This window comes from Medicago truncatula, chromosome 3, assembly GCF_003473485.1.
Source record: "Medicago truncatula cultivar Jemalong A17 chromosome 3, MtrunA17r5.0-ANR, whole genome shotgun sequence".
Classification (NCBI taxonomy): domain Eukaryota; kingdom Viridiplantae; phylum Streptophyta; class Magnoliopsida; order Fabales; family Fabaceae; genus Medicago; species Medicago truncatula.
In genome coordinates, this window is record NC_053044.1 from 22419916 (window position 1) to 22443958 (window position 24043).

The 24043-nt window shown below is 32.5% G+C and overlaps 3 protein-coding genes and 1 non-coding gene across 7 annotated transcripts; 2 read left to right on the forward strand and 2 right to left on the reverse strand.

Moving 5' to 3' along the window:
* Positions 1 to 6812: 6812 nt before the first annotated feature.
* LOC11444252 (receptor-like protein EIX2) lies at positions 6813 to 9691 on the forward strand. The gene is made up of 2 exons (XM_003599867.3): positions 6813 to 9320; positions 9431 to 9691. Exon 1 carries the CDS (start codon positions 6914 to 6916, stop codon positions 9302 to 9304), a length of 2391 nt encoding a protein of 796 aa, XP_003599915.2. The 5' UTR covers positions 6813 to 6913; the 3' UTR covers positions 9305 to 9320; positions 9431 to 9691.
* A 2306-nt stretch (positions 9692 to 11997) lies between these two features.
* Positions 11998 to 17961, forward strand: LOC11445289 (citrate synthase, glyoxysomal). 3 transcript variants are annotated; one of them, XM_003599868.4, is made up of 14 exons: positions 11998 to 12422; positions 12893 to 13073; positions 13740 to 13825; positions 14467 to 14571; positions 15086 to 15148; positions 15298 to 15407; positions 15696 to 15815; positions 15975 to 16050; positions 16156 to 16229; positions 16367 to 16487; positions 16724 to 16821; positions 16926 to 17049; positions 17248 to 17437; positions 17525 to 17961. In XM_003599868.4, exons 1-13 carry the CDS (start codon positions 12162 to 12164, stop codon positions 17383 to 17385), a joined length of 1557 nt encoding a protein of 518 aa, XP_003599916.1. In that variant the 5' UTR covers positions 11998 to 12161; the 3' UTR covers positions 17386 to 17437; positions 17525 to 17961. The 3 variants fall into 3 exon arrangements, with proteins under 3 accessions (XP_003599916.1, XP_024635364.1, XP_024635365.1); XM_024779596.2 differs by having other exon boundaries at positions 17248 to 17444; positions 17525 to 17917; XM_024779597.2 differs by lacking the exon at positions 17525 to 17961 and having other exon boundaries at positions 16926 to 17051; positions 17248 to 17413.
* Positions 17962 to 20330: 2369 nt separating this feature from the next.
* On the reverse strand, positions 20331 to 20402 carry TRNAM-CAU (transfer RNA methionine (anticodon CAU)). The gene has a single exon. It is a non-coding gene; the product is annotated as a tRNA-Met (tRNA).
* Positions 20403 to 21129: 727 nt separating this feature from the next.
* Positions 21130 to 24012, reverse strand: LOC11434377 (transcription elongation factor B polypeptide 3). Of its 2 annotated transcripts, none has more exons than XM_003599870.4 (8): positions 23790 to 24012; positions 22695 to 22884; positions 22474 to 22611; positions 22216 to 22294; positions 21971 to 22039; positions 21788 to 21863; positions 21577 to 21633; positions 21130 to 21469 (listed from the first exon to the last, which is right to left on the reverse strand). In XM_003599870.4, exons 2-8 carry the CDS (start codon positions 22875 to 22877, stop codon positions 21373 to 21375), a joined length of 699 nt encoding a protein of 232 aa, XP_003599918.1. In that variant the 5' UTR covers positions 22878 to 22884; positions 23790 to 24012; the 3' UTR covers positions 21130 to 21372. The 2 variants fall into 2 exon arrangements, with proteins under 2 accessions (XP_003599918.1, XP_024634978.1); XM_024779210.2 differs by lacking the exon at positions 23790 to 24012 and adding an exon at positions 23170 to 23303.
* Positions 24013 to 24043: the final 31 nt, after the last annotated feature.

The window sequence follows — 24043 nt, forward strand, 5'->3', positions numbered from 1 at the left end:
ATTCATATATTTATGAAGGAAATATTCATTGCAATCTAGCACCATATAACTTCTTTTTAACTATTATATACAAGTAGCTGTAGATGGCATATATGCCGTACATGCATACAACACTGTTGTTTTAGAATACAAACCCTTTTTCTTTTTCTTTTTTTTTACAAAAGAAGAGCTGCAACATATCATTAATGATTGGAACAGTAATACAAGTACTAAAATCATCATAATTGTGAAGGGTAACAAAATATAGAACACCCCCCTACCCCCACTAAGGTATGACAAATTACAAGAGTTTCTTTTAATTGCGAGACGCTTTTGTTGATAATCGTCTCCCGGATCTCGTATTGGTGTATTATCAAGTCATTCGTTTTAGTAGTTACTTTAGTCTTCCACACCAACTGCATTGAATTAGTGTGTGAACACTCACGTCGTAGACTAGACCTCTTCCGTTCTACACGTTCAAATGCTGCTGCTATTGCTCCTCTGCCTCCAAATTTGGAACCACAGCCAGCAGCTCAGGTCTAAATATTCATGTGGCTTGCAAGGGGGTACTTGATCCACTAAAAGGTATTAAATCTAGGAGAGGGTTCGGAAAACACTCATAATACAAACAAACAAGCTCGTACAACTGCTGGATTCTGTTTTGAATTCTGTTTTGTATATAGGTACAAACAAGTTCATCCAAATCGAGCGAGCTCTAGGAGAGAAAAAAAGTATATAGGACCTAAAAGTTTATTGAATTCTGTTTTGTTTTCCTTATTAATTGAGCAGAATAATGTATATGTTTCAATAGTTAGTTTATATGTGGAAAATCAATGTAAAAGTGTTGAGCATAGGGCTGTGACAAATTCAAGCCATGCTCGTACAACTGCTGCATTTTTTGTAGCTCATTCGGATGATTGTAACGTCGAGCCAGCACAAGCTATCACTGATGAACATAATCCACCAATTTTCAAGTCCTTCAAATACAAGGATTTCAACTCTCACTACTTTAACAAATATGCTGACACAGACGTGGTGCTGAAATCAGTTCAAAAACACATACACATAAACTGATTTCAAAATTCTACCAAAATCAAGTTCAAAAACACATACAAATAATCTGATTTCAAAATTTTTCCCAAAATTCAGTTAAAAACACACGCACATAAACTGATTCCAAAATTCTACCAAAATCCAATTCAAAAACACATACACATGAACTGATTTCAAAATTTTCCCAAAATCTAGTTCAAAAACACATCTACGTATACTAATTTCAAGAATAACAACACTATACCTAATTACCACATTCATATCAAAAATTAAAACAAAGAGAACGAAAATTACTCACAGCGATTGAAAATGATCCAGAGCGAGTTCGAAGATCGGCGGTCCGACGGTCGATGAAGGCGACGATTGAGATTGATACAGTTTGAACAAAATCGATACAGATTGATGTTGTGTTTGTTTTGACGGCAGAATGCACGCGCGTTTCAGCTTAAGCTTGAATATATAGCTTTTCAATATCACGTCCAAATTGCACGCAGAATCGATTGTGAGCTTGAGAACGATTAAGAGCAAAATCGATTTGAAGATCCCTAAATCAATTTGAACAAAATACGAACAACAAAATCGATTTGAAAATCGATACAGTAGGGAATCGATTCAGAGCTTGATGAGGTTTGTGAGGTGAGATTGATCAATGGAGTTTCTAGGTTTGTGAGGGAATCGATACAGCTTAAGTTTGTGAGGTTTGAGATCAATGGAGTTTGTGAGGTTTGAGATCAATGGAGTTTGTGAGATTTTAGATTGATGAAGAAAAAGCCATTTTGAGATTGATGAGCGTGTGAGTGTGAATGGTACGGTACGTGTTTGTGAAAAAAAAATCTCACTCTATTTGTAAAAAATATAACAATAATAATTATATAATAATATAATAGAAATAATAAAATAAATAAAATGGTTTTAGTGACAGTTTTTCATATGTCCGTTGGTAAAAACTACCCGCTTTAAAAAATGGCTGTAGGGACAGGGTACTTTTCTTGTAGTGAAAGGTTAGGAATGGAAGACGCATAGGTCACACTAATGCACACACAAAAAATGTAAAAATTAACATGTACCGCAACTTTGTTTTCCTTATGTGTCGCAATCGCAGCATTTATATTTCACTTCACGAAAAATGGTTTTTAGACACCATTAACCAACCAACGAAACTGAGACAAAATCGGCCACTTGTTCAGGATTATATTATTTCCTTGTGTATTGCAATCTCAGAATTAATTCACAATTTTGATAGCCAAGTAAATCACAGAATACCAATCGATGAATAGAGGGACAAAAACCAAAGTTATATGCAACACCGACCATTAAAATCAAGGATTTGATTAAAATAACCTCCACCATAAATCTGCAAAAATCATATGTTTTTCCTGGAAAGCCTCTGACTAAATGTTCTCAGCATATAAAATCTCCACATGAGGCTTTCATGATCAATTTCTCTCACTTTATGGATACTCCAAACCTTCTTCCTTCTTGTTTATTGAAACAAATAGGAAATGAGAGAGGACATGTCCATAAATGAGATTAAGAACAAAAGAAATGATATTTAAAAACATTTGCATCATATTAAAATCAAGCTAAGCTGATTTTAAATTATAAATTAAGTAATAAGATGAGCAGTTTATGTAATTTAAAATATGTTACGACAATCAACGATAGCCTGCAACTAACATTACAACTACCAAAATATGGTTATTTTCAAATAATAGTTTTCAAGAACAGAATGGTAGACCAATTAGCATAGACTTTCTACCATTTTATCCTTCCAATAACAATACCAATTATTTGAAAAGAAAACTAATTTATTCATCTACCGAGAACAACAAGAGTTTGAGCAAGGACAATGATTTTAAAAGAAATGCATTGAAAGGACTAGCAGCTATGGTTATGAGTGTTCTCTCAATTTCGATAACTTATATCAAATCTAAACACTACTAAACTCAAGCTATACTTGACAAAATTTGTACCTTCATGAATCAATGGTATACACGACAACAGAATCAAGCTTTAAACTCACGTTCTTTCATCAAAGTTATATATAGTAGCAAAAATAATTGTTTGTTTTCACAGCTACTTAAACGCTTAGCCATAATGTTGTAAAAAAGAGATTAGTTCAACACAACTTACACTTCCCCTAAACATCTTTATAGCAAAACTATCTTGACAGACGAGAGACGGGAAATCCTTGCCTTTTCAAATTGCTAAGTTGTTCATCATAACCTTACCATACAATTGGACAAATTTAAGTGAGCTCACCATTAGAACTCTCATGCATATTTAACTTATGACCCAATCAAATGCAAAAAGGATATGTCAACTAACAGAACCTAAACTATTGTCAATTGCACGACAGTCTAAACATATGTGACAATATCAGAATAGATCAAACCTGCATGCGTAAAGCGATAGATCTTTGAAGCAAGTTATTTCATGATGCGAAAGCTAGATCTCGGTTCTGTTAGAGTCAGAGACCATTAAATCATAGGCAATTGTATACAACTGTTATTTTCAAGGAAGCTGTCTTATTATTTTCTACCTTATGTACAGAATGAAAGGAGAAATAATGAATTAAGCAGAATATAATGAATGTAGCCAGGGTTGACTCCACTGACAGTGTATTTTATTGCATTTCTGATTCTTAAATTCCTGCATTATAGAATTTTATGATAACTTCTATCCATTTCATTACAATAATTAACAATTCTATAATATGAATCATATAACTGCTACTGTTGCTGCAGAAATCATTTTTCACTTGGTGTAATGATTTTTCCCAAATCTTCCACAAGGTTGCAAGCAAGATAAGTGCTAGGGCCTTAGGGTGCTTTTTTGATAAAGAATAAGAAGAGAAATAATCTAGGAGAGAGACCACATGGTAGAATGACACCATTCCAATCCATTTAAAGATCAAATACCAAATTTCCGCTACCAAGTTACATCGACAAAACAAGTGATCCTCCACCTCTCGTTTCCTCGGACACCACACACAATCCGATCTAACACCATCCACTAACACTCCTCTTCTAGATAAATTTGAGCAAGTCGGGAGTTTACCAGGAATTACTTGCCAAGAGAAAATTTATTATCGTATGGTTGTAAGCAAACCGACACTTTTCCTTACCAATGAGGAAAGGGTCCAACTGTCAAACTATAGTTAATACTTTAAATACCTTTCATTCTCATTCTCATTGAATTGTGATTGTGATGGGTAGCTACCTTGAATGGACTATTATGGTTGTTAGTTGTTACAACAACATTTTAAATACTCTAATCCGCCACACATCCTTTGACAATAATTAAACATCATTAATCACATAATCAAAAGAGAAAAGGAAATTTACGAACTATCCTTAAATAATGTATCTAACTTTCATGAAGAACAGTGAAGTTAGAATGTCATTTTAACAACAAAAAAAAAGGTAACATGTGGATTCAATCTTAGCAACAAATGTGATGTTAGTGAATTCGTTTCTATTAAATTAAAATCTTGTTATTTTTTAATTGCTCATACCTTTGTAGTCAATATTTTTTAATAATGATATGAGCTAAGTTTTCTTTGGTCAAAGAAAAAGAGATAAAATAGAACTAAGCTTCGATGTAAGTTTGCAAATGCACGTAGGAGTAATGCAGTAACTCATTTTCCAAAAGATATACCCCCTTCAGAGTTAATTTGAACTTCTTTAGATCAATTTGATCAATACTAATACATATATTTTAAACAAGGAAACTTACATTCTGTTTGGTAAAAAATAATGGATGACAGATAAACTAACTTTTATATCTGATAGTAGATAAGCTATCTGATTGAAGTGGCTTATAAATTTGAGATAAAATGTGATACAAAAAGTGATAAGATATAAGCTTTAAGCTATTTGAGTTAGCTTATTAAGAAATCGCTATAAGCTCGTGAGAAAATAACAGTTACCAAACGAGTTTTTTTTAGACATACATACGTGTGAGAGTTAACTTAAAATCAGGATCTGCATAAATCGTGCCACGATAAAGAAGCAACGTGCCACGATGGTTGAAGATTTTCGTGAAGCAAGTCACTGGAAAAATCGTGCCACGATGGTGCGCTGGCAGCGAATAACAGAAACGTATTTTTGGGTGCAGATTTGTTCCAAATTTTAAGCGATACTTTTACTATAAATATAGACCTTGTATCATGAGTAAACTTGGAGATAGAGGGATGAAACAAGGGTTTAGAAAGGCAACAACAAAACTAGGGTTTGTATAGAGTTTGTCTCTTTTGAACAAACACTAGGGTTTGAGGATTGATTCACCTTGGGAAACACTATTAGGATTGAGTCTCTTGGTTACGGGAAGAGATTGGGACTTTGGGTAGAATTAGGTGGGAGACTTATTCTTGTAACCCATTGATATTTATTTTGTAAACGTTACTCATCATATAGTGAAACGGAGGGCTGCTCTCTCCCCCAGACTAGGTCAATTTGGACGAACTGTGTCAACAAATTTTTTTGTGTTCTCTCTTCTTTTTCTCTCGCTGCAGTTTTCTACTTTTGGCTTGTGTTTATAATTGTTCCATACACTTTGATTTTGGTTGCCTGATTATCCCTTACTCCACACATCAAATTTATTATTGGTGTGATTTTTCATCGAATTCATAACAATTCGGACTTATAAGCTATATGCCATAAGCTATAAACTCAAATACGTGTCTTGCAAAACAAAGAGCTTACTTGGCTCCTTTTGCAGTCAAATATAAGGCACATCCCACATAAGGGAATTCTTGTAGTGACTATTAATTGGTTTACATACCACTCACTCCCTATCTTCAATTTAAACAGAACTTGTGTTCCAAAAGGAGATTAGAAACATCTCTTCCTTATCAAAACAATGATACAAGGATTAATTAACTCATGTTTTAGAATGTTGTTAGAGACGTCATATCTTCGCTAAAACCTTAAGACAATATATGAATCATCTCTATAATTAATATTTCCAATATTTAGCCCATTTATAGTTAATGCAGGACTATCCACTCACACTTGAACCCAACACCTCTTTCTTTATTGTGGTTCTGGAACATTGACATTGACCCATTATTGCTCACCACGCTTCCGAGTTCTTAAAAGTAAGAGAATATTAGGAATTTCTAGTGACCAACAGAAAAGTATTGCATTCATTTCATCATTAAAGATTACTTCACAATTGCAGGAAGATTTTAATTTCTCAATTATATCAATGTCAACCAATAAAATCAATTGGCAACAGGTAGTTTTAGTAGGCAATGCTGTATGCTTGGCAGTGGCGGAGCCCTTCATGGGCTGGGGTGGGCCACGGCCCACCCGGAAAAATAAAAAAATCAACGATTATAGGTCTATTTTGCGAGATTTTATTCAATTTTGTATCGGTTTTATGTTTTGGTTGATCCAAATTCCTGCAAAGTGGTGTAGTAGTCCACCCGAAAATTTAAATAATTCAATTATAGGTCTATTTTGTGAGACTTTAAACAATTTCTCAATAGTTAATTTTCGTGGCCCACCCTGACATTTTTTTCTGACTCTGCCACTGATGCTTGGGATAGAAACTATAAAAAAAAAAGACTATAGCTAAATTAATATGTATATTAAGTTCAAAATAATTTCAAAGTCTTCCCTACTTTTCCAATTAAGTCTTCTTGTTTGAAGATATGCAATAACAAATAAATCAAACTACTGTACTTCAAAATTCAAAGTCTTCACCTACTTTTTAAAAGTCATCTTGTTTTGAGCTATTTCATTTTTCATGCTTTCCCATTATCTAACAACATCTTCATATGCATAACATCAAAAGAAAAATCTTACACATATAATCACACAAGAATCAGACTCATATTTGAATTACATCTTCCTCTCTGATCCAAACAACGCTCATGACCATTCTTACTCCAAAAATGTCATTTATTTTGCTTCTTCTTTTATATGTAACCCGATTCGACAAAAGCATGTGCAGCAATCACACCACTCGATGCAATGAAAAAGATCGAGAGACATTGTTAACGTTCAGACACGGCATCAATGATAGTTTTGGTCGGATATCAACGTGGTCAACCGAAAAAGATTGTTGTGTATGGGAAGGAGTCCACTGCGACAACATTACCGGAAGAGTTACAAAAATTGATCTCAAACCTAATTTTGAAGATGAGCCAATCAGATATTTGAAAGGTGAGATGAATCTTTGTATTCTAGAACTTGAGTTTCTCAGTCACTTGGATTTGAGTCTTAATGATTTTGATGTGATAAGAATTACATCAATTCAACACAACTTCACACATTCATCTAAACTTGTCTACCTTGACTTATCCAACAGCTTAATTACTAGTATGGATAATCTTGATTGGCTTTCTCCACTTTCTTCCTTGAAATATCTCAACCTTAGTTTTATTGATCTTCATAAGGAAACCAATTGGATTCAAGCAGTGAGTACACTTCCTTCACTATTAGAATTACAGTTGAGTAATTGCAACCTGAACAACTTCATAATTGGAACATCTTTTAAGTATGTGAATTTGTCTTCAATTGTAACTCTTGATCTTTCTTACAACTATTTCACCTCTCACTTACTTGATGGATTTTTTAATCTCACCAAAGATATCAACTTTCTTAGCCTTTCAGGGAACAATATAAATGGTGAGATACCTTCAAGCTTGCTAAAACTTCAAAATTTGCAATACCTTTTGCTAGCTAAAACCCAATTAAAAGGATCAATTCCAGATGGAATAGGCCAACTAATAAATATTAAAGGCCTTGATCTTTCAGGGAACATGTTAAGCGGTTTTATCCCTTCGACTCTAGGAAACCTCTCATCCTTAAATGACTTATCTATTGGCTCTAATAATTTCTCTGGTGAAATTTCAAATTTACATTTTGCCAAACTCTCCAATTTAGATTCACTAGACTTGAGTAATTCAAATTTTGTATTCCAATTTGCTTTGGATTGGGTTCCTCCTTTTCAACTATCTCTCCTTTCATTGAAAAATACAACTCAAGGCCCACACTTTCCATCTTGGATATATACACAGAAATCACTGCAAGATCTCGACTTATCGAATTCAGGAATTTCATTGCTAGATAAAAATAAGTTCAAGGACCTTATAGAAAGAATAACTGGACAACTTATTTTGTCAAACAATTCGATTGTTGAAGACATATCTAACCTAACACTAAATTGTTTTGACTTACGTTTGGATCACAATAATTTCACAGGAGGACTCCCAAACATATCACCAATGGCCAATTTTGTTGATTTGTCTTTCAACTCCTTCTCAGGAACAATTCCACATAGTTGGAAGAATTTGAAAATTTTATATCACATTAGCTTGTGGAGTAATAGGCTATTTGGTGAAGTTTCATTGCACTTCTCCGATTTGAACCAATTGGAAATCATGAACTTGGGAGAAAATGAATTTTCTGGAACCATACCAATTTTGATTTCACAAAAGTTAGAAGTGGTCATATTGAGAGCTAACCAATTTGAAGGGACTATTCCACCACAAATATTCAATCTCTCTAATTTGTTTCACTTAGACCTTGCGAATAACAAACTTTCAGGATCTTTGCCACATTGTGTCTACAACTTGACACAAATGGATACTGATCGTGTGTATGCATGGCGTCCTGCCACAATTGATTTATTTACCAAAGGTCAAGATTATGTGTATGATGTTAACCCGGAAAGGCGAACTATTGACATTTCAAACAATAGCTTGTCTGGAGAAGTACCATTGGAAATGTTTCGGCTTGTTCAAGTTCAAACGTTAAACTTATCTCACAATAATTTGATCGGAACAATACCAAAAGAGATTGGAGGCATGAAAAATATGGAATCTCTCGACCTCTCTAGTAATAAGTTTTATGGTGAAATTCCTCAGAGCATCTCTCTCTTAACCTTTTTAGGTTATTTGAATTTATCTTACAATAACTTTGACGGAATAATCCCAATAGGAACTCAACTTCAAAGTTTTAATGCATCAAGTTATATTGAGAATCCTAAACTATGTGGAGCTCCTCTTAGTAATTGTACCACAAAAGAAAAAAATTCTAAAACTGCAACGCCGTCTACAAAGAATGAAGATGATGACTCTATAAGAGAATGGTTGTACCTAGGCATGGGAGTTGGATTTGCAGTAGGTTTCTGGGGGATTTGTGGTTCTTTGTTTCTTATTAGAAAATGGAGACATGCATACTTTCGGTTTATTGATAGAGTTGGTGACAAGCTCTATGTTACTTTGAACGTAAAGTTAAATAGCTTTCTCAGAAACTGAGTTCATGCTGGTTAAGGTTAGTGAAACCTACTTCAAAGTTTTATTAATCAAAATATTGAGTATTTGTTTCCTTATGTAATTCTATTCAAAACTTACATCCATTTCATTTGTTTCATATTTTATCAGGTTATTCTGCATGTGGCAAATCCTGCAATGTTATCCAGATTGGTGATATAATTTTCCAAATAGAGGAAATATTGTAATTTTCCTGCAATGTGAATAATAAATGGTTCAAGTCATTCTGCTTGCTGCATTTTATATATCTTGTAATTACAAAATAAGCATATCTGTTCCATCAAAAGTACAAATATAATGAACTCAAGCAGGAGAAATGTTTAGTATCAGTTCCATCAATATTTTCCCAATCGGATTAAACCGATAAATAAGAACAAGATTATGTCTCCTTGTGCTCAAACAAAATTTTCGAATACATAAGCATTATATCTTTTTATAGAGTACAAACTTGTTTAGGTCCCTATATAAACGTTTCACATATATTTGACACACACATCTTTCTCACTCGAATTTACATATGCAACTTTCATAGAACTACAAATTTCATGTTAGCAAAATTGGAACCATGTTAAAGTTAACAATTAACATTTGGTGTATAATTTTATGATAACCATGTTAAAGTTTTTTTTTCACTATAACAACTCTAGTCTTTTGAGTATAATTTTTCATGTACAAAATTAAATAAAATTCATTCAAACCTTTCACGTGACAGCACAATGCATGATAATTGGTTTTGAGATGAATCACCTCATACCAAATGTCTTTTGTTTATTATTAGATCTGAAAATGGTATATAATAGGTGAATGAATATTGCAATTATTTGATATATTTAGTATCGAAGAAAAATAAATATGATGGTATCATATGTAAAATTACAAATTAGGATGAATACTTTTTTTTTTTTTTCGGGGTTCGGACCCCGAACATTGCATTATGTATTGTCCATACCAACTGAACTAAACTCAGGAGGACATACTTGTTTCTATTTGATAAGCTGAGATGTGGTTCTAACTTGGCAGGCATGATGTACATAAATTTTTAGAAAGTATGGCTAAATTGAATAATATTGTAAACAAAAACAATTAATTTTTCTAATCACACTCTATGTACTGCACCCAACTTTACTTAGAATTTTACATTAATACAAAAATAATCTTTTTATATAAAATTTCATAAAACTTTTATTTCATTCATCATCGTTACTCTAAAATTTCACCCTCTTTCACCCACAAAGAATCATGGATGTTCAATCAATTTATATAAAAGATTAAAAGTGAATCAAAGCATCTTTCATCCATAATATATTACATATAAGTAAGTCCTTTTGTTCAATGATGCTAGAGTTTCTATTTTTTTTATTTTTATTGTTGTTAAACATTGATATGTTATTAACATTATTGAAGTTAACTTAAATTCAGTTTAAGTAGGTACATGTAAACTTAGTTTATATAACCTACTTACACTCTTAAAATAAGATTATGTAGAATCATTAAACAAGGTTGAAGAGTTTAAAGAAAAATTTAACTTTTAGTATGTACATTTAAACTCAGTTTACATAATCTACTTAAACTGAGTTTAAAATTGAATTACAGCTTCTCCATCGTTGAAGCAAGTCCTTTTTTTCCTTTAGGTTTCATTTCACTTAATTTCAATTACAGTATAATCAAGAAGTCTTCTTCATCAAAGGGAGAAATCTTTGTTAGATAAGTATGGTTTTTGAAGAAGAAAGAAGGAATAGGTGTTTCTTGATTTTGGAAGAAGAAAGAAGGAAAATTAAATTTTATTTAAGGGTAATTTTGTTATTTTAGAATGTAACCATGAATATATGGGATGTAATTTGAAAAATTCAAAAACAATTAAAATGATTCCAAAAAAAAAAAACAATTAAAAGGAAAATGTGTTAAATGTCAAGATAGGATAATGTGTATTCAATAAAATAATTTATCCTAAAGAAAATAATTCTACAATTCATATAATTAAAGATAATAATGGTTAAAGTTCTTGTAAAAAAAAAAAAAAAAGGTAAAATTACACTTTTAATCCCTTAATTTAATTTCCGGTAATAATTTGGTCCTTTATTTTTTTTTATTTCAATTTGGTCCTTTTTGTCCATTTTAAATACATTTTCAAGCTTCAAATCTTATATTCTTATGCAAACATAGACGAAGATCATATATTTGAAGACTGAAAGACTATAAGAAAATAAAATCATGAATTTTAAGCTTAAAAATTCATATAAAAATAGATAAAAAGGACCAAATTGAAATGAAAAAAAGATAAATGACCAAACTGTTATCTGAAATTAAGTTAAGGGACTAAAAGTGTAATTTTGCCAAAAAAAAATTAATGATTAAAGTTGTATATTGACATGTGTGCAGTAGTCGACTGCGACATCTATTTTGGAATAGAGAGTTTTGATAAAGAGAAATGATATTTGTACAACCACTTTGTGACAACTTTTTGACAAATTTCTCTCTCATATTTGCATTATTCTCTTATTCTCTCTCTTCCTTTCTCTCTCTCCATTGTTTTTGACCAATAAAAAAAGAGAAAAGAAATTGTCACAAAAGTTTGTATTAAATGGTTATTCAAATATGAGTACTCTTTGATAACGTTCAAGATAAAAGTAAGAGTGAAAAGATAGAATTAAATTTTGAATGATGTGGTGTACCGTACGTAACACCAATCTACGTACATGGAAGACGTGAATCTCAGTTTTGACTCCAATTTCCAATTCTAATCCTAATCCTAACAATAATACGATCCTTATTTCTCGAATCCATTCAAAGAATAACGAAAAACAACATAAACACAAACACAAGACACAAACATCGTACAACAATGTCAACGACAACAACAACGGAATCGAAGATGCACGACGCTGCACGGAACCGTTTATCCACCCTCACAGCTCACTTGCTTCCTTCCTCCACCACCTCCTCCGCCGCACTCCTCCATCCTCTCCACCTCTCCGCTTCCTCTGGGATCTCTCCACCGTCCAATGTCAAAGGAACGCTCACCGTTGTTGATGAACGTACTGGGAAGAAGTATAGTATTGAAGTCTCTCCTGATGGCACCGTCAAAGCCAATGATTTCAAGAAGGTGAGGGATTGAATCTGCTTCATTTTCTTTCTATTTGGTTGTGATCAATTTTGTTGTGTTGATGAATTTTCAATTGTAGATTTGACATTCGAAATTATTTTTTATTTGATCAATTGGGTCTTGTTCAATTTTGCTTTTTTCTGCTTCTTTTAATAATTATATGATTGTTTAGCTTACAAGTAAGAAAATTTAGATTTTTATTTTAGGTAAGAGGTATATGATGAAATATTAGGTGGGTTGATCTGTAGTTGTTGAATGATGATTATGTATTAATCTTTATGCATTTTGTATACATATCAAATAAAAATATTAAGACTCATGCTAGTGGACGGTGGGATTGGCCCCCTGATTAGTTGGTCATTGGGCTGGATATGCTGGTGTAAATCTATTCAAATGTTACACCGGTGTGATTTGATTTCTTCTCTTATTCGACTATAATATTATCTGATGCTCTAATTTTTGGTTTACAGATATCAACTGGGAAGAATGACAAGGGACTCAAACTTTATGACCCTGGATATTTAAACACTGCTCCTGTGCGATCAACAATTTCTTATATTGATGGTGATGAGGGAATCCTTAGATATAGAGGATACCCCATTGAGGAGTTGGCCGAGAAAAGCACCTTTCCGGAAGTGTCATATCTCATATGTGAGTATTTTTCAGAAAATTCTTGCGTGTGCATGTAACCTTTATGCAGAGTCGAGTATAGTAGTTTTCGACTCTTCGGCAAAAAATTGTTAGAGAATCTTAATATAATAAAGTAAATTATCAATCCCCGTATGTTATTTTTGTAATTTAATAAATGCTAAATCATTCATCGATGTTTTAAAATCAAATAGCTTTAGCTGGTATTTAGTAAAAAAAGAATCATGAAACAACGTCGAGACTGTAAACTTCGGACATACAATTTGCTAATTTTACATCAACATATCGTAACTAATAAGCATGTAGTATTCAAAATGGAGTTGCTTGAAATAATTATTGACTCAAACTGTTTTTCCGATTAGATGTCAAACATATTATTGATACTAAATAGATAAGACACATAGTTACAGATAACTATATTAAATTGGCAATCCTAAATTATCAAGTGCAATATAAGAATACTAAGTGAAAATTTTAAGGCCTGGTCTTTCAAGTGTAATTATTATAATTATGATTGAACATTTTTTGGGATCAAATTTTATGGCCAAACATGGCCCTGCTTTTAGCCTTTGTTTATGATATGTGGATCAAATGTTTTTTCCACCGTTGACTAACTGAGATGCAAATTTTTATGTCCGAGAAGACTAAAGTTTATGCATATATTTTCAGTGTATGGAAATTTGCCTTCTGCAAGTCAGTTACAAGAATGGGAGTTTGCTATATCTCAACACTCAGCTTTACCACAGGGTGTTTTGGTGAGCTTTTTCTTTTATCAATTTATTTTCTTACTTTGTTATTTCATTTAACTGGCACATTGATGATAGTTTTTGAAGAAGACACATTGATGATTGTTATGTTAACAGTGGCTGTTATTATCAGTATTAGTGTTGTTAACTTTTATGTTATGTATATGCCTCATTTTCTCAAGATAGGTTTGCATCCCGAATGAAATTTAAGCAAAAAGAGTATTTGAAAGGTTAATGTATATGGTCTAAACATTAGTTAGTACATCAACTTTTCAAATACCATTTTTACTTATATTTCATTCTGGACGGAGTAATTTATAGGCTTCATGATTTCTCCTGCAATCACTATACAAAGTTCCTTTGTCATGATAATCTAAAGGAGAGTGATTAGGTCGTTCATTTCTTTTTGAGAAGTATGTGTGTATTTTAGTGTTGTCAAATAGCGGCGCTATAGCGCTATAACATAGCAAAATTTGAACAAATGCTATTGTTTCCGAATACGCTATTTACTACAAAATATTTCCAAATAGTTGCTATAATATAGCTCCATTTGATAGTAGAATTTGAACAAACTGCTATTTTTCACGATCTGTGATTGATAACACTGGTGTATTTATCTAACTTGGTGGTTGCATAACATTGTTTTGTAGGATCTCATACAAGCTATGCCTCAAGATGCACATCCTATGGGTGTACTTGTTAATGCTCTGAGTGCTTTATCTGTTTTTCATCCCGATGCAAATCCTGCTCTCAGAGTAAGTAACACAAACCGTTGTCAGGATCAAGTTTCTCATCTTTCTGGATCAGCATTGATGCACTTGTATAATGAATGTGGAATTTTGTATGTGATGGAAATCGATTCTTAACTTTATTTTGTGGAATTGCTTCATCCTACCTATTTTTCCAATTTCTTCATATTGACAATGTTTTACTACATGTTTATTTTTACTTTGTCCGTTTTATTCACAGCAACTAGCTTTGACTCTGCTACTTAAAATTAACTTAGGAAAGGATTTTGAATAAAATTCTTTTTGTGCATAACATATAAGATGTCATACAAAGGAAAAATATCCATTCAAATAGAAGACAATATCAAAATTTAAAAATATCTAGAAACTATTTTTAAGAGATATGAACATGATATTGTGAGCCATCCTCTATATCATGAGCAGAAGTTTATTTCTTGTTAGGATTCAAAATTTTGCCATGTTTTATTATTTGATTCGCGTTTTATCATTTTTTTAACTTTGCATATATTTTTTAATGCAGGGACTTGATATCTACAACTCAAAGCAAGTGAGAGACAAGCAAATAGTGCGGATTATCGGAAAGGTTTGCTATTCAATTCTATGAATTCCTTAATCTTCCGTAAATGTCATATGTAATATCTCATTCAATTATTCTGAATGCTTCTTGCACTGTTTAAGCATAATTTTCTGAATTTTCGTGCAATATTAAATCAATTGTATGCTTATTTGCAGATAACAACAATTGCTGCTGCGATTAATCTTAGATTGGGAGGAAGGCCACCTGTTCTTCCATCCAACAAACTTTCTTACACAGAGAACTTCCTTTACATGCTTGATTCTCTGTACGTCTTCTCAGAACTAGCATGACTGACTTACCAAAAGACGGTTTATGATTTAAGATTTGATGATCAAATAATAACAGCATACTATTTGATTTAATTTAACAATTATCAATTATAGGATCATGATAGGATCACAGTCCTATTTAGATTATTCCTCTCATGTATATATAAATACTTGTACGAAGTTTGTTATCTGAGAGATAGAGAGAGTGAGAGAAATATTCAGATTCAAGTATTTTATCAGAAGAGTCTAACTCGTTAAATCTCCACTATGCATTTTTTTTGCAGTGGCAATCGGTCATATAAACCTAATCCTCGTCTAACTCGTGCACTGGACATCATCTTCATCCTGCATGCAGAACATGAAATGAATTGCTCTACATCTGCTGTACGCCACCTTGCATCAAGGTAGATCTCTCACTACTTATCAAAATAGCATGCTGCTTATAAACTTTTCCTAGTCTTTTTGGCTGCTTTCCAGCAGATACAGTTTGGTCTAAATAGCAATTTTGAAAGAAAACTAAAGATTCCTGTTATATGTTGCTTTAACAATACCCTTATTTGCAGTGGTGTTGATGTATACACTGCTATTGCTGGCGGTGTTGGAGCTCTATATGGACCTCTTCATGGTGGAGCTAACGAGGTAATTAAATGGTTCAAGTCCCTCGTGAGCATTTTTTGTATTGCATATTTAAACAGAGAGTAAAAGAAATGTGTGACAATGCTAATGCATCCTTCAATTATACAGGCTGTCCTCAAAATGCTGAGTGAAATTGGAAGTGTTGATAACATTCCAGAGTTCATTGAAGGTGTTAAAGCCAGGTTGACGTTACCTTTTATTTCTTCTGGGTTCTTATCAATAAAGATTGCTGATTGGCGATGATTTGCTCTTTTTTCATCTGCCACTTTTTGACATTGTTGTTTTTCATATTATTAACTGTGTGCTGTTTATTCTCTAGGAAACGAAAGCTCAGTGGTTTTGGACACCGTGTCTACAAAAACTACGATCCTAGAGCAAAGGTCTTAAAAAAATTGACCGAGGAAGTGTTTTCTATTGTTGGCCGGGATCCTTTGATTGAGGTGTTTATCCATCTTGTATTCCCTGTCTATGTTATGTCTGTTACATATTTTTTTGGGTATATTGTTCATGAGGCAATTGATCGATGACCAGGATTATGAATTCAATATCAAAATACATCTCTTTTTTTTTTTCTGCGTTTATTTTACTTCAGACTTAATAATATCAAAATATCATTTTTTTTTTCTATATTTAGTTTGAACTTGAAAATTTTATATGCCATTATTTGATTTTGTAGGTTGCTGTTGCCTTGGAGAAGATTGCTCTGTCTGATGAGTATTTTGTCAAGAGGAAGCTATATCCAAATGTTGACTTCTACTCTGGATTAATATATAGGTAATCTATTACTACATCTGATTTTTTAACTAGACATCATAAGATATGTCATTCTTCCCGGAATATTTGAATAAGATTGATCTGATTGGTTTATGTTATTTCAGGGCTATGGGATTTCCACCCGAATTTTTCACTATTTTATTTGCTATCCCTCGTATGGCTGGATACTTGGCACATTGGCGGGAGTCCTTGGATGATCCGGATACAAAGATTATGAGACCTCAACAGGTTATTTCCTTTCCTTTCATTATTGCCTGTCGTGATGCACCTGTATTTTATTTGTAGCATCTCTTTTTACGAAAATTGTAGCATCTGGTATCTTGGAAAATGATTTGCTGGCTGTATCATTTTAAGGCTAAATTTTATCATCCTTAATGTTAGTAATGGGAAAAAATTTGTATATAACTAATATATTTTATGTTCCAGGTATATGTTGGGGAATGGCTGCGCCATTATGCTCCAACCAAAGAAAGAACTGTACCGAGTGGAAGTAACACCGACAAGCTTGGCCAGTTATCTGTATCGAATGCTTCAAAGAGGCGGCTTGCTGGATCTGGGATATAACCTTATAGACTCAAGATATAATGAATAATTATGAACAAAGTTCAGAGATAAAGTAAATGGTATTCTTTTCCTTGCATAAGAATCAAATCTTATCTGATTATTGCTTTTAATTACCTAAATTGTGTTTTTCTTTAATTAGGAAGTGGCAAGGAGTTTTTATGAAGTAGCATGTCACTGCATAAATAATGTAAGCTGGTGTCATTACCTTCTAGCAGAATGATCATAGTGGAGGATTTGCAGTTCCAAGCTGGAGCCTTCAACTATGCAAGTAGTACATGTGCCAGAAGTTCTATAGAAAATTTTAGTCGTTTCGAACGTAACATTTACGAAATAAAAAACTAGTATTTGTGAGTGTGTTTGTGTGATAAATTTGCTGATTGCTGATTCACACTTCAAAGAATAAAATTTTCTTACTGATAAAGTTGTAGATATATGTTTGCAAATTTTCATCCTAAATCCTAATGGCACATTTTCATGCATATGAAACATGAAGTGACCACTGGACTTGAATGTAAAATTTATGTTGGCTATAGAGGGATATGAGCTGCTGAAAAATATAAAACACAATTATTTGAATTAAAGGACAAATTTATTTGAACTTAATGAATAAAATATGATTCCTAAATCAACTCCAGTGCTTTGAATGAGCTCTCAAATTTTAGCAAGAGTGAATTCGCTCATGATTCCTGTTGATGAATAATAGAAATTTGTTTGCAAATTTTGATCCTACATCTGTGGGGCATATTTTAATACATCTGATACATTTATGTTGGTTTTAGAGAGATATGAGTTGTTGAAAATATAAAAACAGCCAAATAATATAAACTACTTGAGGATATTTTTATTGGTCAATTTTGATCTGATTTATACTACAAAAAGGTTGAAATGCTGATACTTGGTATACATAAAACAGCATATAATTGCTTTATCAGTCAGATATTCAAATTCCAAAAACTAAGTTATCAATTCTATGCTGCTGATAATAACAATGGGCTAAAATATGGTTTTAGTCCCTGCAAATATGTCTCGTTGGTTTTAATCCCTGTAAAAAAAAATTGTTTTTGGTCCCTGCAAAATTTTTTGTTTTTAAAAATAGTCCCTGACCTTATTTTTGTGATGATTTGCATACGTGGCACATTATAACTGAACCAATTTTGTAGTTTTTGGTCCCTGCAAAATATTTTGTTTTTAAAAAGGGACTATTTTCAAAAACAAAATTTTGCAGGAACCAAAAACAAAAGAAAAATTTACAAGGACTAAAACCATATTTTAACCACAATATCATCAGATATTTAAGCAACACTATCAGAATTCTAACTAGCTTATTCAGTTATTACATGAGCTTTGAAGTTTAGCTAATTCCTGTTACAAGAGCAAAACTTCGATATTCGACTTCTACACTTGACCTGTCCAAAGTGGGTTTCTTCCCAAGGAATATGCAAGCATTGCATAAGCAATGTTTATCGTAAAAATGTCAGATTCTCAATAAACCTCACAAGGAGACTGTAGAATGTATGAATAGCCAAGAGAATTTTGTTACATTATCAACATATATCTATACGGACAAAATTTAGGAGAGACAACTCTTATATTGCTTAAAATCTTCAAGGAGATTAATATCAACAATTGCATACGGAAAATACTATACAAAAAAAAAAACAAAAAATGCATGTAAAGTTAGTATGTTTGTGAAACCATGCTAATTTGGAATATAAACTTTTTCACGTTTGTGAAACCGTGCTACTTTGGAGATGTAAACTTTTTCTTTCGATTTTTTTTTTTAATTAGATATCCTCCACGTGTAATTAGAGATTAACCTCTCGAGTTTTGTAGGACTTAAATGAGCGACAAATCCTCTCTACCTATATTAACTTTGTTGTATCTCCAAATTCAAGTTCAGACATAATACATTGGTCAATTTAAAAGAGATTTGTATCATCTCATCTAAACGTTTTTTAGTGATAGGGAGAATATCTTGCAAAGTGCATTCATCCGACGGAAAATCAATTGATTATGTGTGTTGTGAAGTTTCTAATTAAGGTCCTCAAGAAATTCCATTGAGGTGCAGTTTTTTTTTTTTTTTTTTAAAACTCTGTATCCGATCCAAGAATCGACTAATCCGATGGGACCAATCCCACCGCCCACTTGCGGGGGCCCCGTTTAAAGCCAGAGCAAGCTCTGTATGGACTTAGTCCACCGAAATTGGCACCAGAGGGAATCGAACCTGATACCTCTGGAAGAGCAAACTCCAAGATCTCAAGTCAACCACTAGGCCAACCCCAAATGGGTTGAGGTGCAGCTTATTAGGTTGCAAGTAGACAAGTAAAATGGAATAGTATATAATTATATTTTAGTTGGTTTTGAATATTGAACCAAAGATTATAATAACCTCTAAAACACCATTCAAAAGATTTTGCAATTAAAATCTTTATTTCAGTTAAAGTATAAAGCTTGGATATTATTAAAACCAAAGCGAAAATCGCAATTACTCATACTGTTATTATTATTATTACTACGCAAAATCCAATGACGTTTTTAATTTGACTCGAGCAAACAACGTCAAACATTTTGTATTGAGTGAGATAAACCATTTTTTTAGAGAGTGAAATAAATTGATAGTTACAACACAAAAAAGTTATTGATATTTCTCAAACATTGATAAATTTTTCAAACATAATTTTTGAGAGGTAGTGAAATACTTTCTCAAACATTGTGGTTGTATATGTATATTTTTATATCAGCTCCAAAAAAGTTATACAAGAAAAAAGCTGAAATTATACTGTTGATATTCGAAGTGAACTTTTTATTTTTATTGATAATATGTATCTGAAATTTTTGCTGTATAAATACGTTGGCATGTAACTATATGTATGTCCTGGAAAACTAGACAAAGGATAGAAAGGTAAATTACATAAAATGGAAAACGCACAAAAAAAAATTAAAAATATCAGAGCCTGGTTTCGATCCAGGGACCTGTGGGTTATGGGCCCACCACGCTTCCGCTGCGCCACTCTGATTTCTTGTGAATATGTTGCAATCTAATTGTATTTGTAACATATTTAATCTCGCCAATGCATTCTATGTATCTTATACGCGTCACAGATATTTTATTTGAGCTCCTATATATCTTTTTGATGAATAGATAAATCTTAGATATCGATCATATTTTGCTAATTAAATTTTTGGGAAGAAGAATAAAAGGGAAGCTTAGGAATAGGATTAAAATTGGAGGGTTGCAAAAACTGTTGTATTCATGATTTCTGGCACTTGGGTTTGGCCTTTAGTAAGTGGGATCTAGCATGTGAATGTTTTAGGTATTGATAAAATTAGTTTTGAAAAAATTTGATGTTAACAGAATTGATTTGAAAGAAGTAAGGTTACAAATTTTATTTATGTTTGATATTAATTTTAAAATAATGCATGTTGTTATATTAAAAAAGTAGAATAACTTTTAGTAAAGAGAAAGATAAGAAAGCTAAAATTATTAGCTTTTTTTAGAAATGATAATGATTGTAGAAGGACTCCTTCCTTGTCTTTTTCTATTATTTCCTCATTTCATCAAAAATTAAAAAAAGTATAATACTTTTGGAAAGAGATAGGTAAAAGAAGCAAACAATATTAGCTTTTCTTAAAATCAATCAATCCATCTCAATTTTCTTTTTCTAAACAATATTTTCTTTTAACAAAACTGCTCAATGCCTGCAAGTTGCAGTTGCATCATCGATCATAATCATGAACATTGGATGTGAAAATGAACTGTAATTGCATTTATATATGGAAATCAACATATTACAATACAAACAACTGCATAATTTGATTCTATCTACGCGGTACATATAACAACACATAAATGTCGAGTCAATTTTAGAAGCAAGCAATGAACATACATTTTTTTTAAGGGAAGAAAATACATTTGTATTAGCATGAATATAAATGTTGCTATCATCACAATTTAAAAGCAAATAATGATACATAGCATTGCTATCCTCATTGTCTGCCCCTAAAACATCCTTTTTGAAGATTGGGACCTTTGGAACTTGAACCAACTCCAGACATGCTTCCGATCTTCATGCTGCTTGATGAACTGTAGAACATGGAGCAACTTCATGAGAATTGTCGAGGAAAACAAAATGAGAGGAGAAAAACAAGAGAACGACGTTTGTACCAAATAATGATATTATATGTACCTACCTGCTACTCCTCGGAATAGAATTTTTCTTCATTGCTGCGATATTTTTTACCTCCCGACTGCAAGAATTTTAGAAAAACAAACCAACAAGATTTTAAGTCAATATGCGGTTCAAGATGCATGAACAGATAAAGTTCTAGTATGTTTCACGGTAAAGTGATTTCTGAAATACTTGGAAGCATCAATCCGATAATCATAGAAAAGAAAGGTTACCTCTTAAGAAATTCTATCTTTGACTTCTTCATTATGTTGCTCTTCACATTTGACACGTTGTATCCAGGTCCATTATCTACAAAAAATCGTCAAAGATGAAAAAACAACTAAAAAATTGAAAGCTACAACTTCAGTGAAGTAGAGGGAAACAAACAACAGAAATAAAATAAAACAAAAAATTACCTCCCCAAAATCTTCTTTTACTTGAAGGTGGAAGTTTGGTGCATGTTTTTACTTGCCTGCTCTGTTTCTCTGCATAGTATCAACATTTTGTAACTATTTTATACCAAGCAGACGGCATGAAATATAACGACGCATGAGTTGCTATCAAACAAGAAATTCTAGATAATTAGCATTTTTGGTATGACACAGGCAAATTTCCTAGAAGGAAAAAGGAAGTAGCAGAAAGGTAGAGAAAAAGTCATTACTTGCATCCGCATTCTTGTAGCGTTCCCTGAGTCGATCAATTGCTTCATTCTCAGCCTGAGCCACTTCTTTTCCCTTAGCCTGTGTATAGAGTTAGGAAAAGGTTAGAGGAAAAACAGCGCAAAATCAATCCACGCTTATACTATTACATGGTACAGTATCTAGTGCAAAAGAAAGAACAAATACATATAATACTTCTATCAGTTCTGAAATATAACCGAGTCTGAAAAGAAAAAACAAAACAAGTAAAAATAAAATACCTCATACAACTGCAACCATCTGAATGACACTCTTTTTTCTGTCATCCTCCTAATTATTTCATTTGTGCAACTTATACCAAACTGCTTTTCAAAGAACTTTTTCCACAATTTATCTGTTACCGGGCTCAAATCCATCCCCTGCCAAATCAAATAAAACAAATTATAGATTCATTTATCTTGTTCTAACTTCACTCATAATAGTTAACAAAAACCCGTCTTACTTCGCTGGCCTTCTCGATATGCGTCAACTGGTCAAGTGTGCAGTGTGGCAAGATTCGTTCAAGCAGATGATGATCAACAGGACCAACATTTCCAAGGTATCTTAAATTATCTATAGCTGTTTGAACACAAAGATCAACCAGAGATGGCGTCTTTCTCGCAGATATTTGACCCCTTCTCATCATAATAACACTGATCAAAACAATTCATACAATCAACAACTGACCAGTAAAACAAACAAAACCAACACGGGAATTAATCTTCAAATTTCTATTTCTTACTAAGCTAAGCCTGAAATAATCAAGACCATAATTGATATGAAGTTTTAAGTCATGGATGATCTACGCCATTTAATGATTCTTGACATTGCTTAAATATTGCTAATGCAATTGCAATCTATGAGGCAAAGACAAAGAAACGATACATACACTAACATCAATAATAATTTGAGAAAATGAAATAATTAAATGTAATTACATGTCTCAGTGATCGGACACTGACATGTGTTTGACCCTGGACACGCCTTCAATCAGAAACGTCACTCAGTCAGTGCTGGTGCTAAAGAGGTTGCAATCACTGTTGCTGCTACAATCGCGGCAGCAGACCATTTTCTAAAACCTTGTCAATTGGTAGTTAAAATCACCACTCATACACCAACACATAAAAAAACACCTTGAGTTACTACTCCTATGTAGCAAACACAATCAATTTGATTCAAACTACTCAGTAAAGAACAATTAAAAAAATCTAACTTTTTATTTAGCACACAAGTAAAAATTGAATTGAATTTCCTACATTAAATAATTTAATTATTCATAACATTAATTAATAACAGAAGATCAATAAGGTTCTGATTACAAAAATTCAGGCTATTTATCAGTAAAAATAACAGAAACATAAAAAATCCTCATGAATCCTCAATTAAAGCTAAAATCTATCAAAACTTCAAAAGGGTCGTCATAAAAAACAAAAAAGTTTCAAAATTGAATCAAAAAAATTGAAATTAAAACAATTCAAGATCATGGGTCATTGAAATTATGAAAACAGAAGCTAAATTAAATTGAACAATGGTACATGGGAATTTTCGAAGTGCTTACAGATTCTGTTGATTCGAAGGTGGATCAGACACGAGGAACAGAAAGCTGGTGAATCGAAGAGGAGATGGATAAAGAGTGTGTTTTTCCCAAGGTTACAAGAGAAGAACGATTAGTGCGCGCGTGATATCACGCGCGTTGTTCTTTTTTGAAGGTGATTAACGGAATATGATAACATGCGCCGTTGTTTGTTACATGTGTTGGATTGGAAGGGCTAGAAACGGAGGTGCCAATAAAAAAAGAGAAATGATATTTCT

Excerpts from the sequence above, each read along its gene's own strand:
- LOC11444252 (XM_003599867.3), top strand. The coding sequence starts at position 6,914 with ATGACCATTCTTACTCCAAAAATGTCATTTATTTTGCTTCTTCTTTTA.
- LOC11445289 (XM_024779597.2), top strand. The coding sequence starts at position 12,162 with ATGTCAACGACAACAACAACGGAATCGAAGATGCACGACGCTGCACGG. Across the intron at positions 15,408-15,695 it reads CTTTACATGCTTGATTCTCT|TGGCAATCGGTCATATAAAC; the intron begins GTACGTCTTCTC and ends TTTTTTTTGCAG. Across the intron at positions 16,230-16,366 it reads ATTGAAGGTGTTAAAGCCAG|GAAACGAAAGCTCAGTGGTT; the intron begins GTTGACGTTACC and ends TTTATTCTCTAG.
- LOC11434377 (XM_003599870.4), bottom strand. The coding sequence starts at position 22,877 with ATGATGAGAAGGGGTCAAATATCTGCGAGAAAGACGCCATCTCTGGTT. Across the intron at positions 22,612-22,694 it reads ATATCGAGAAGGCCAGCGAA|GGGATGGATTTGAGCCCGGT; the intron begins GTAAGACGGGTT and ends TTGATTTGGCAG. Across the intron at positions 21,864-21,970 it reads TAAAAGAAGATTTTGGGGAG|ATAATGGACCTGGATACAAC; the intron begins GTAATTTTTTGT and ends GATTTTTTGTAG.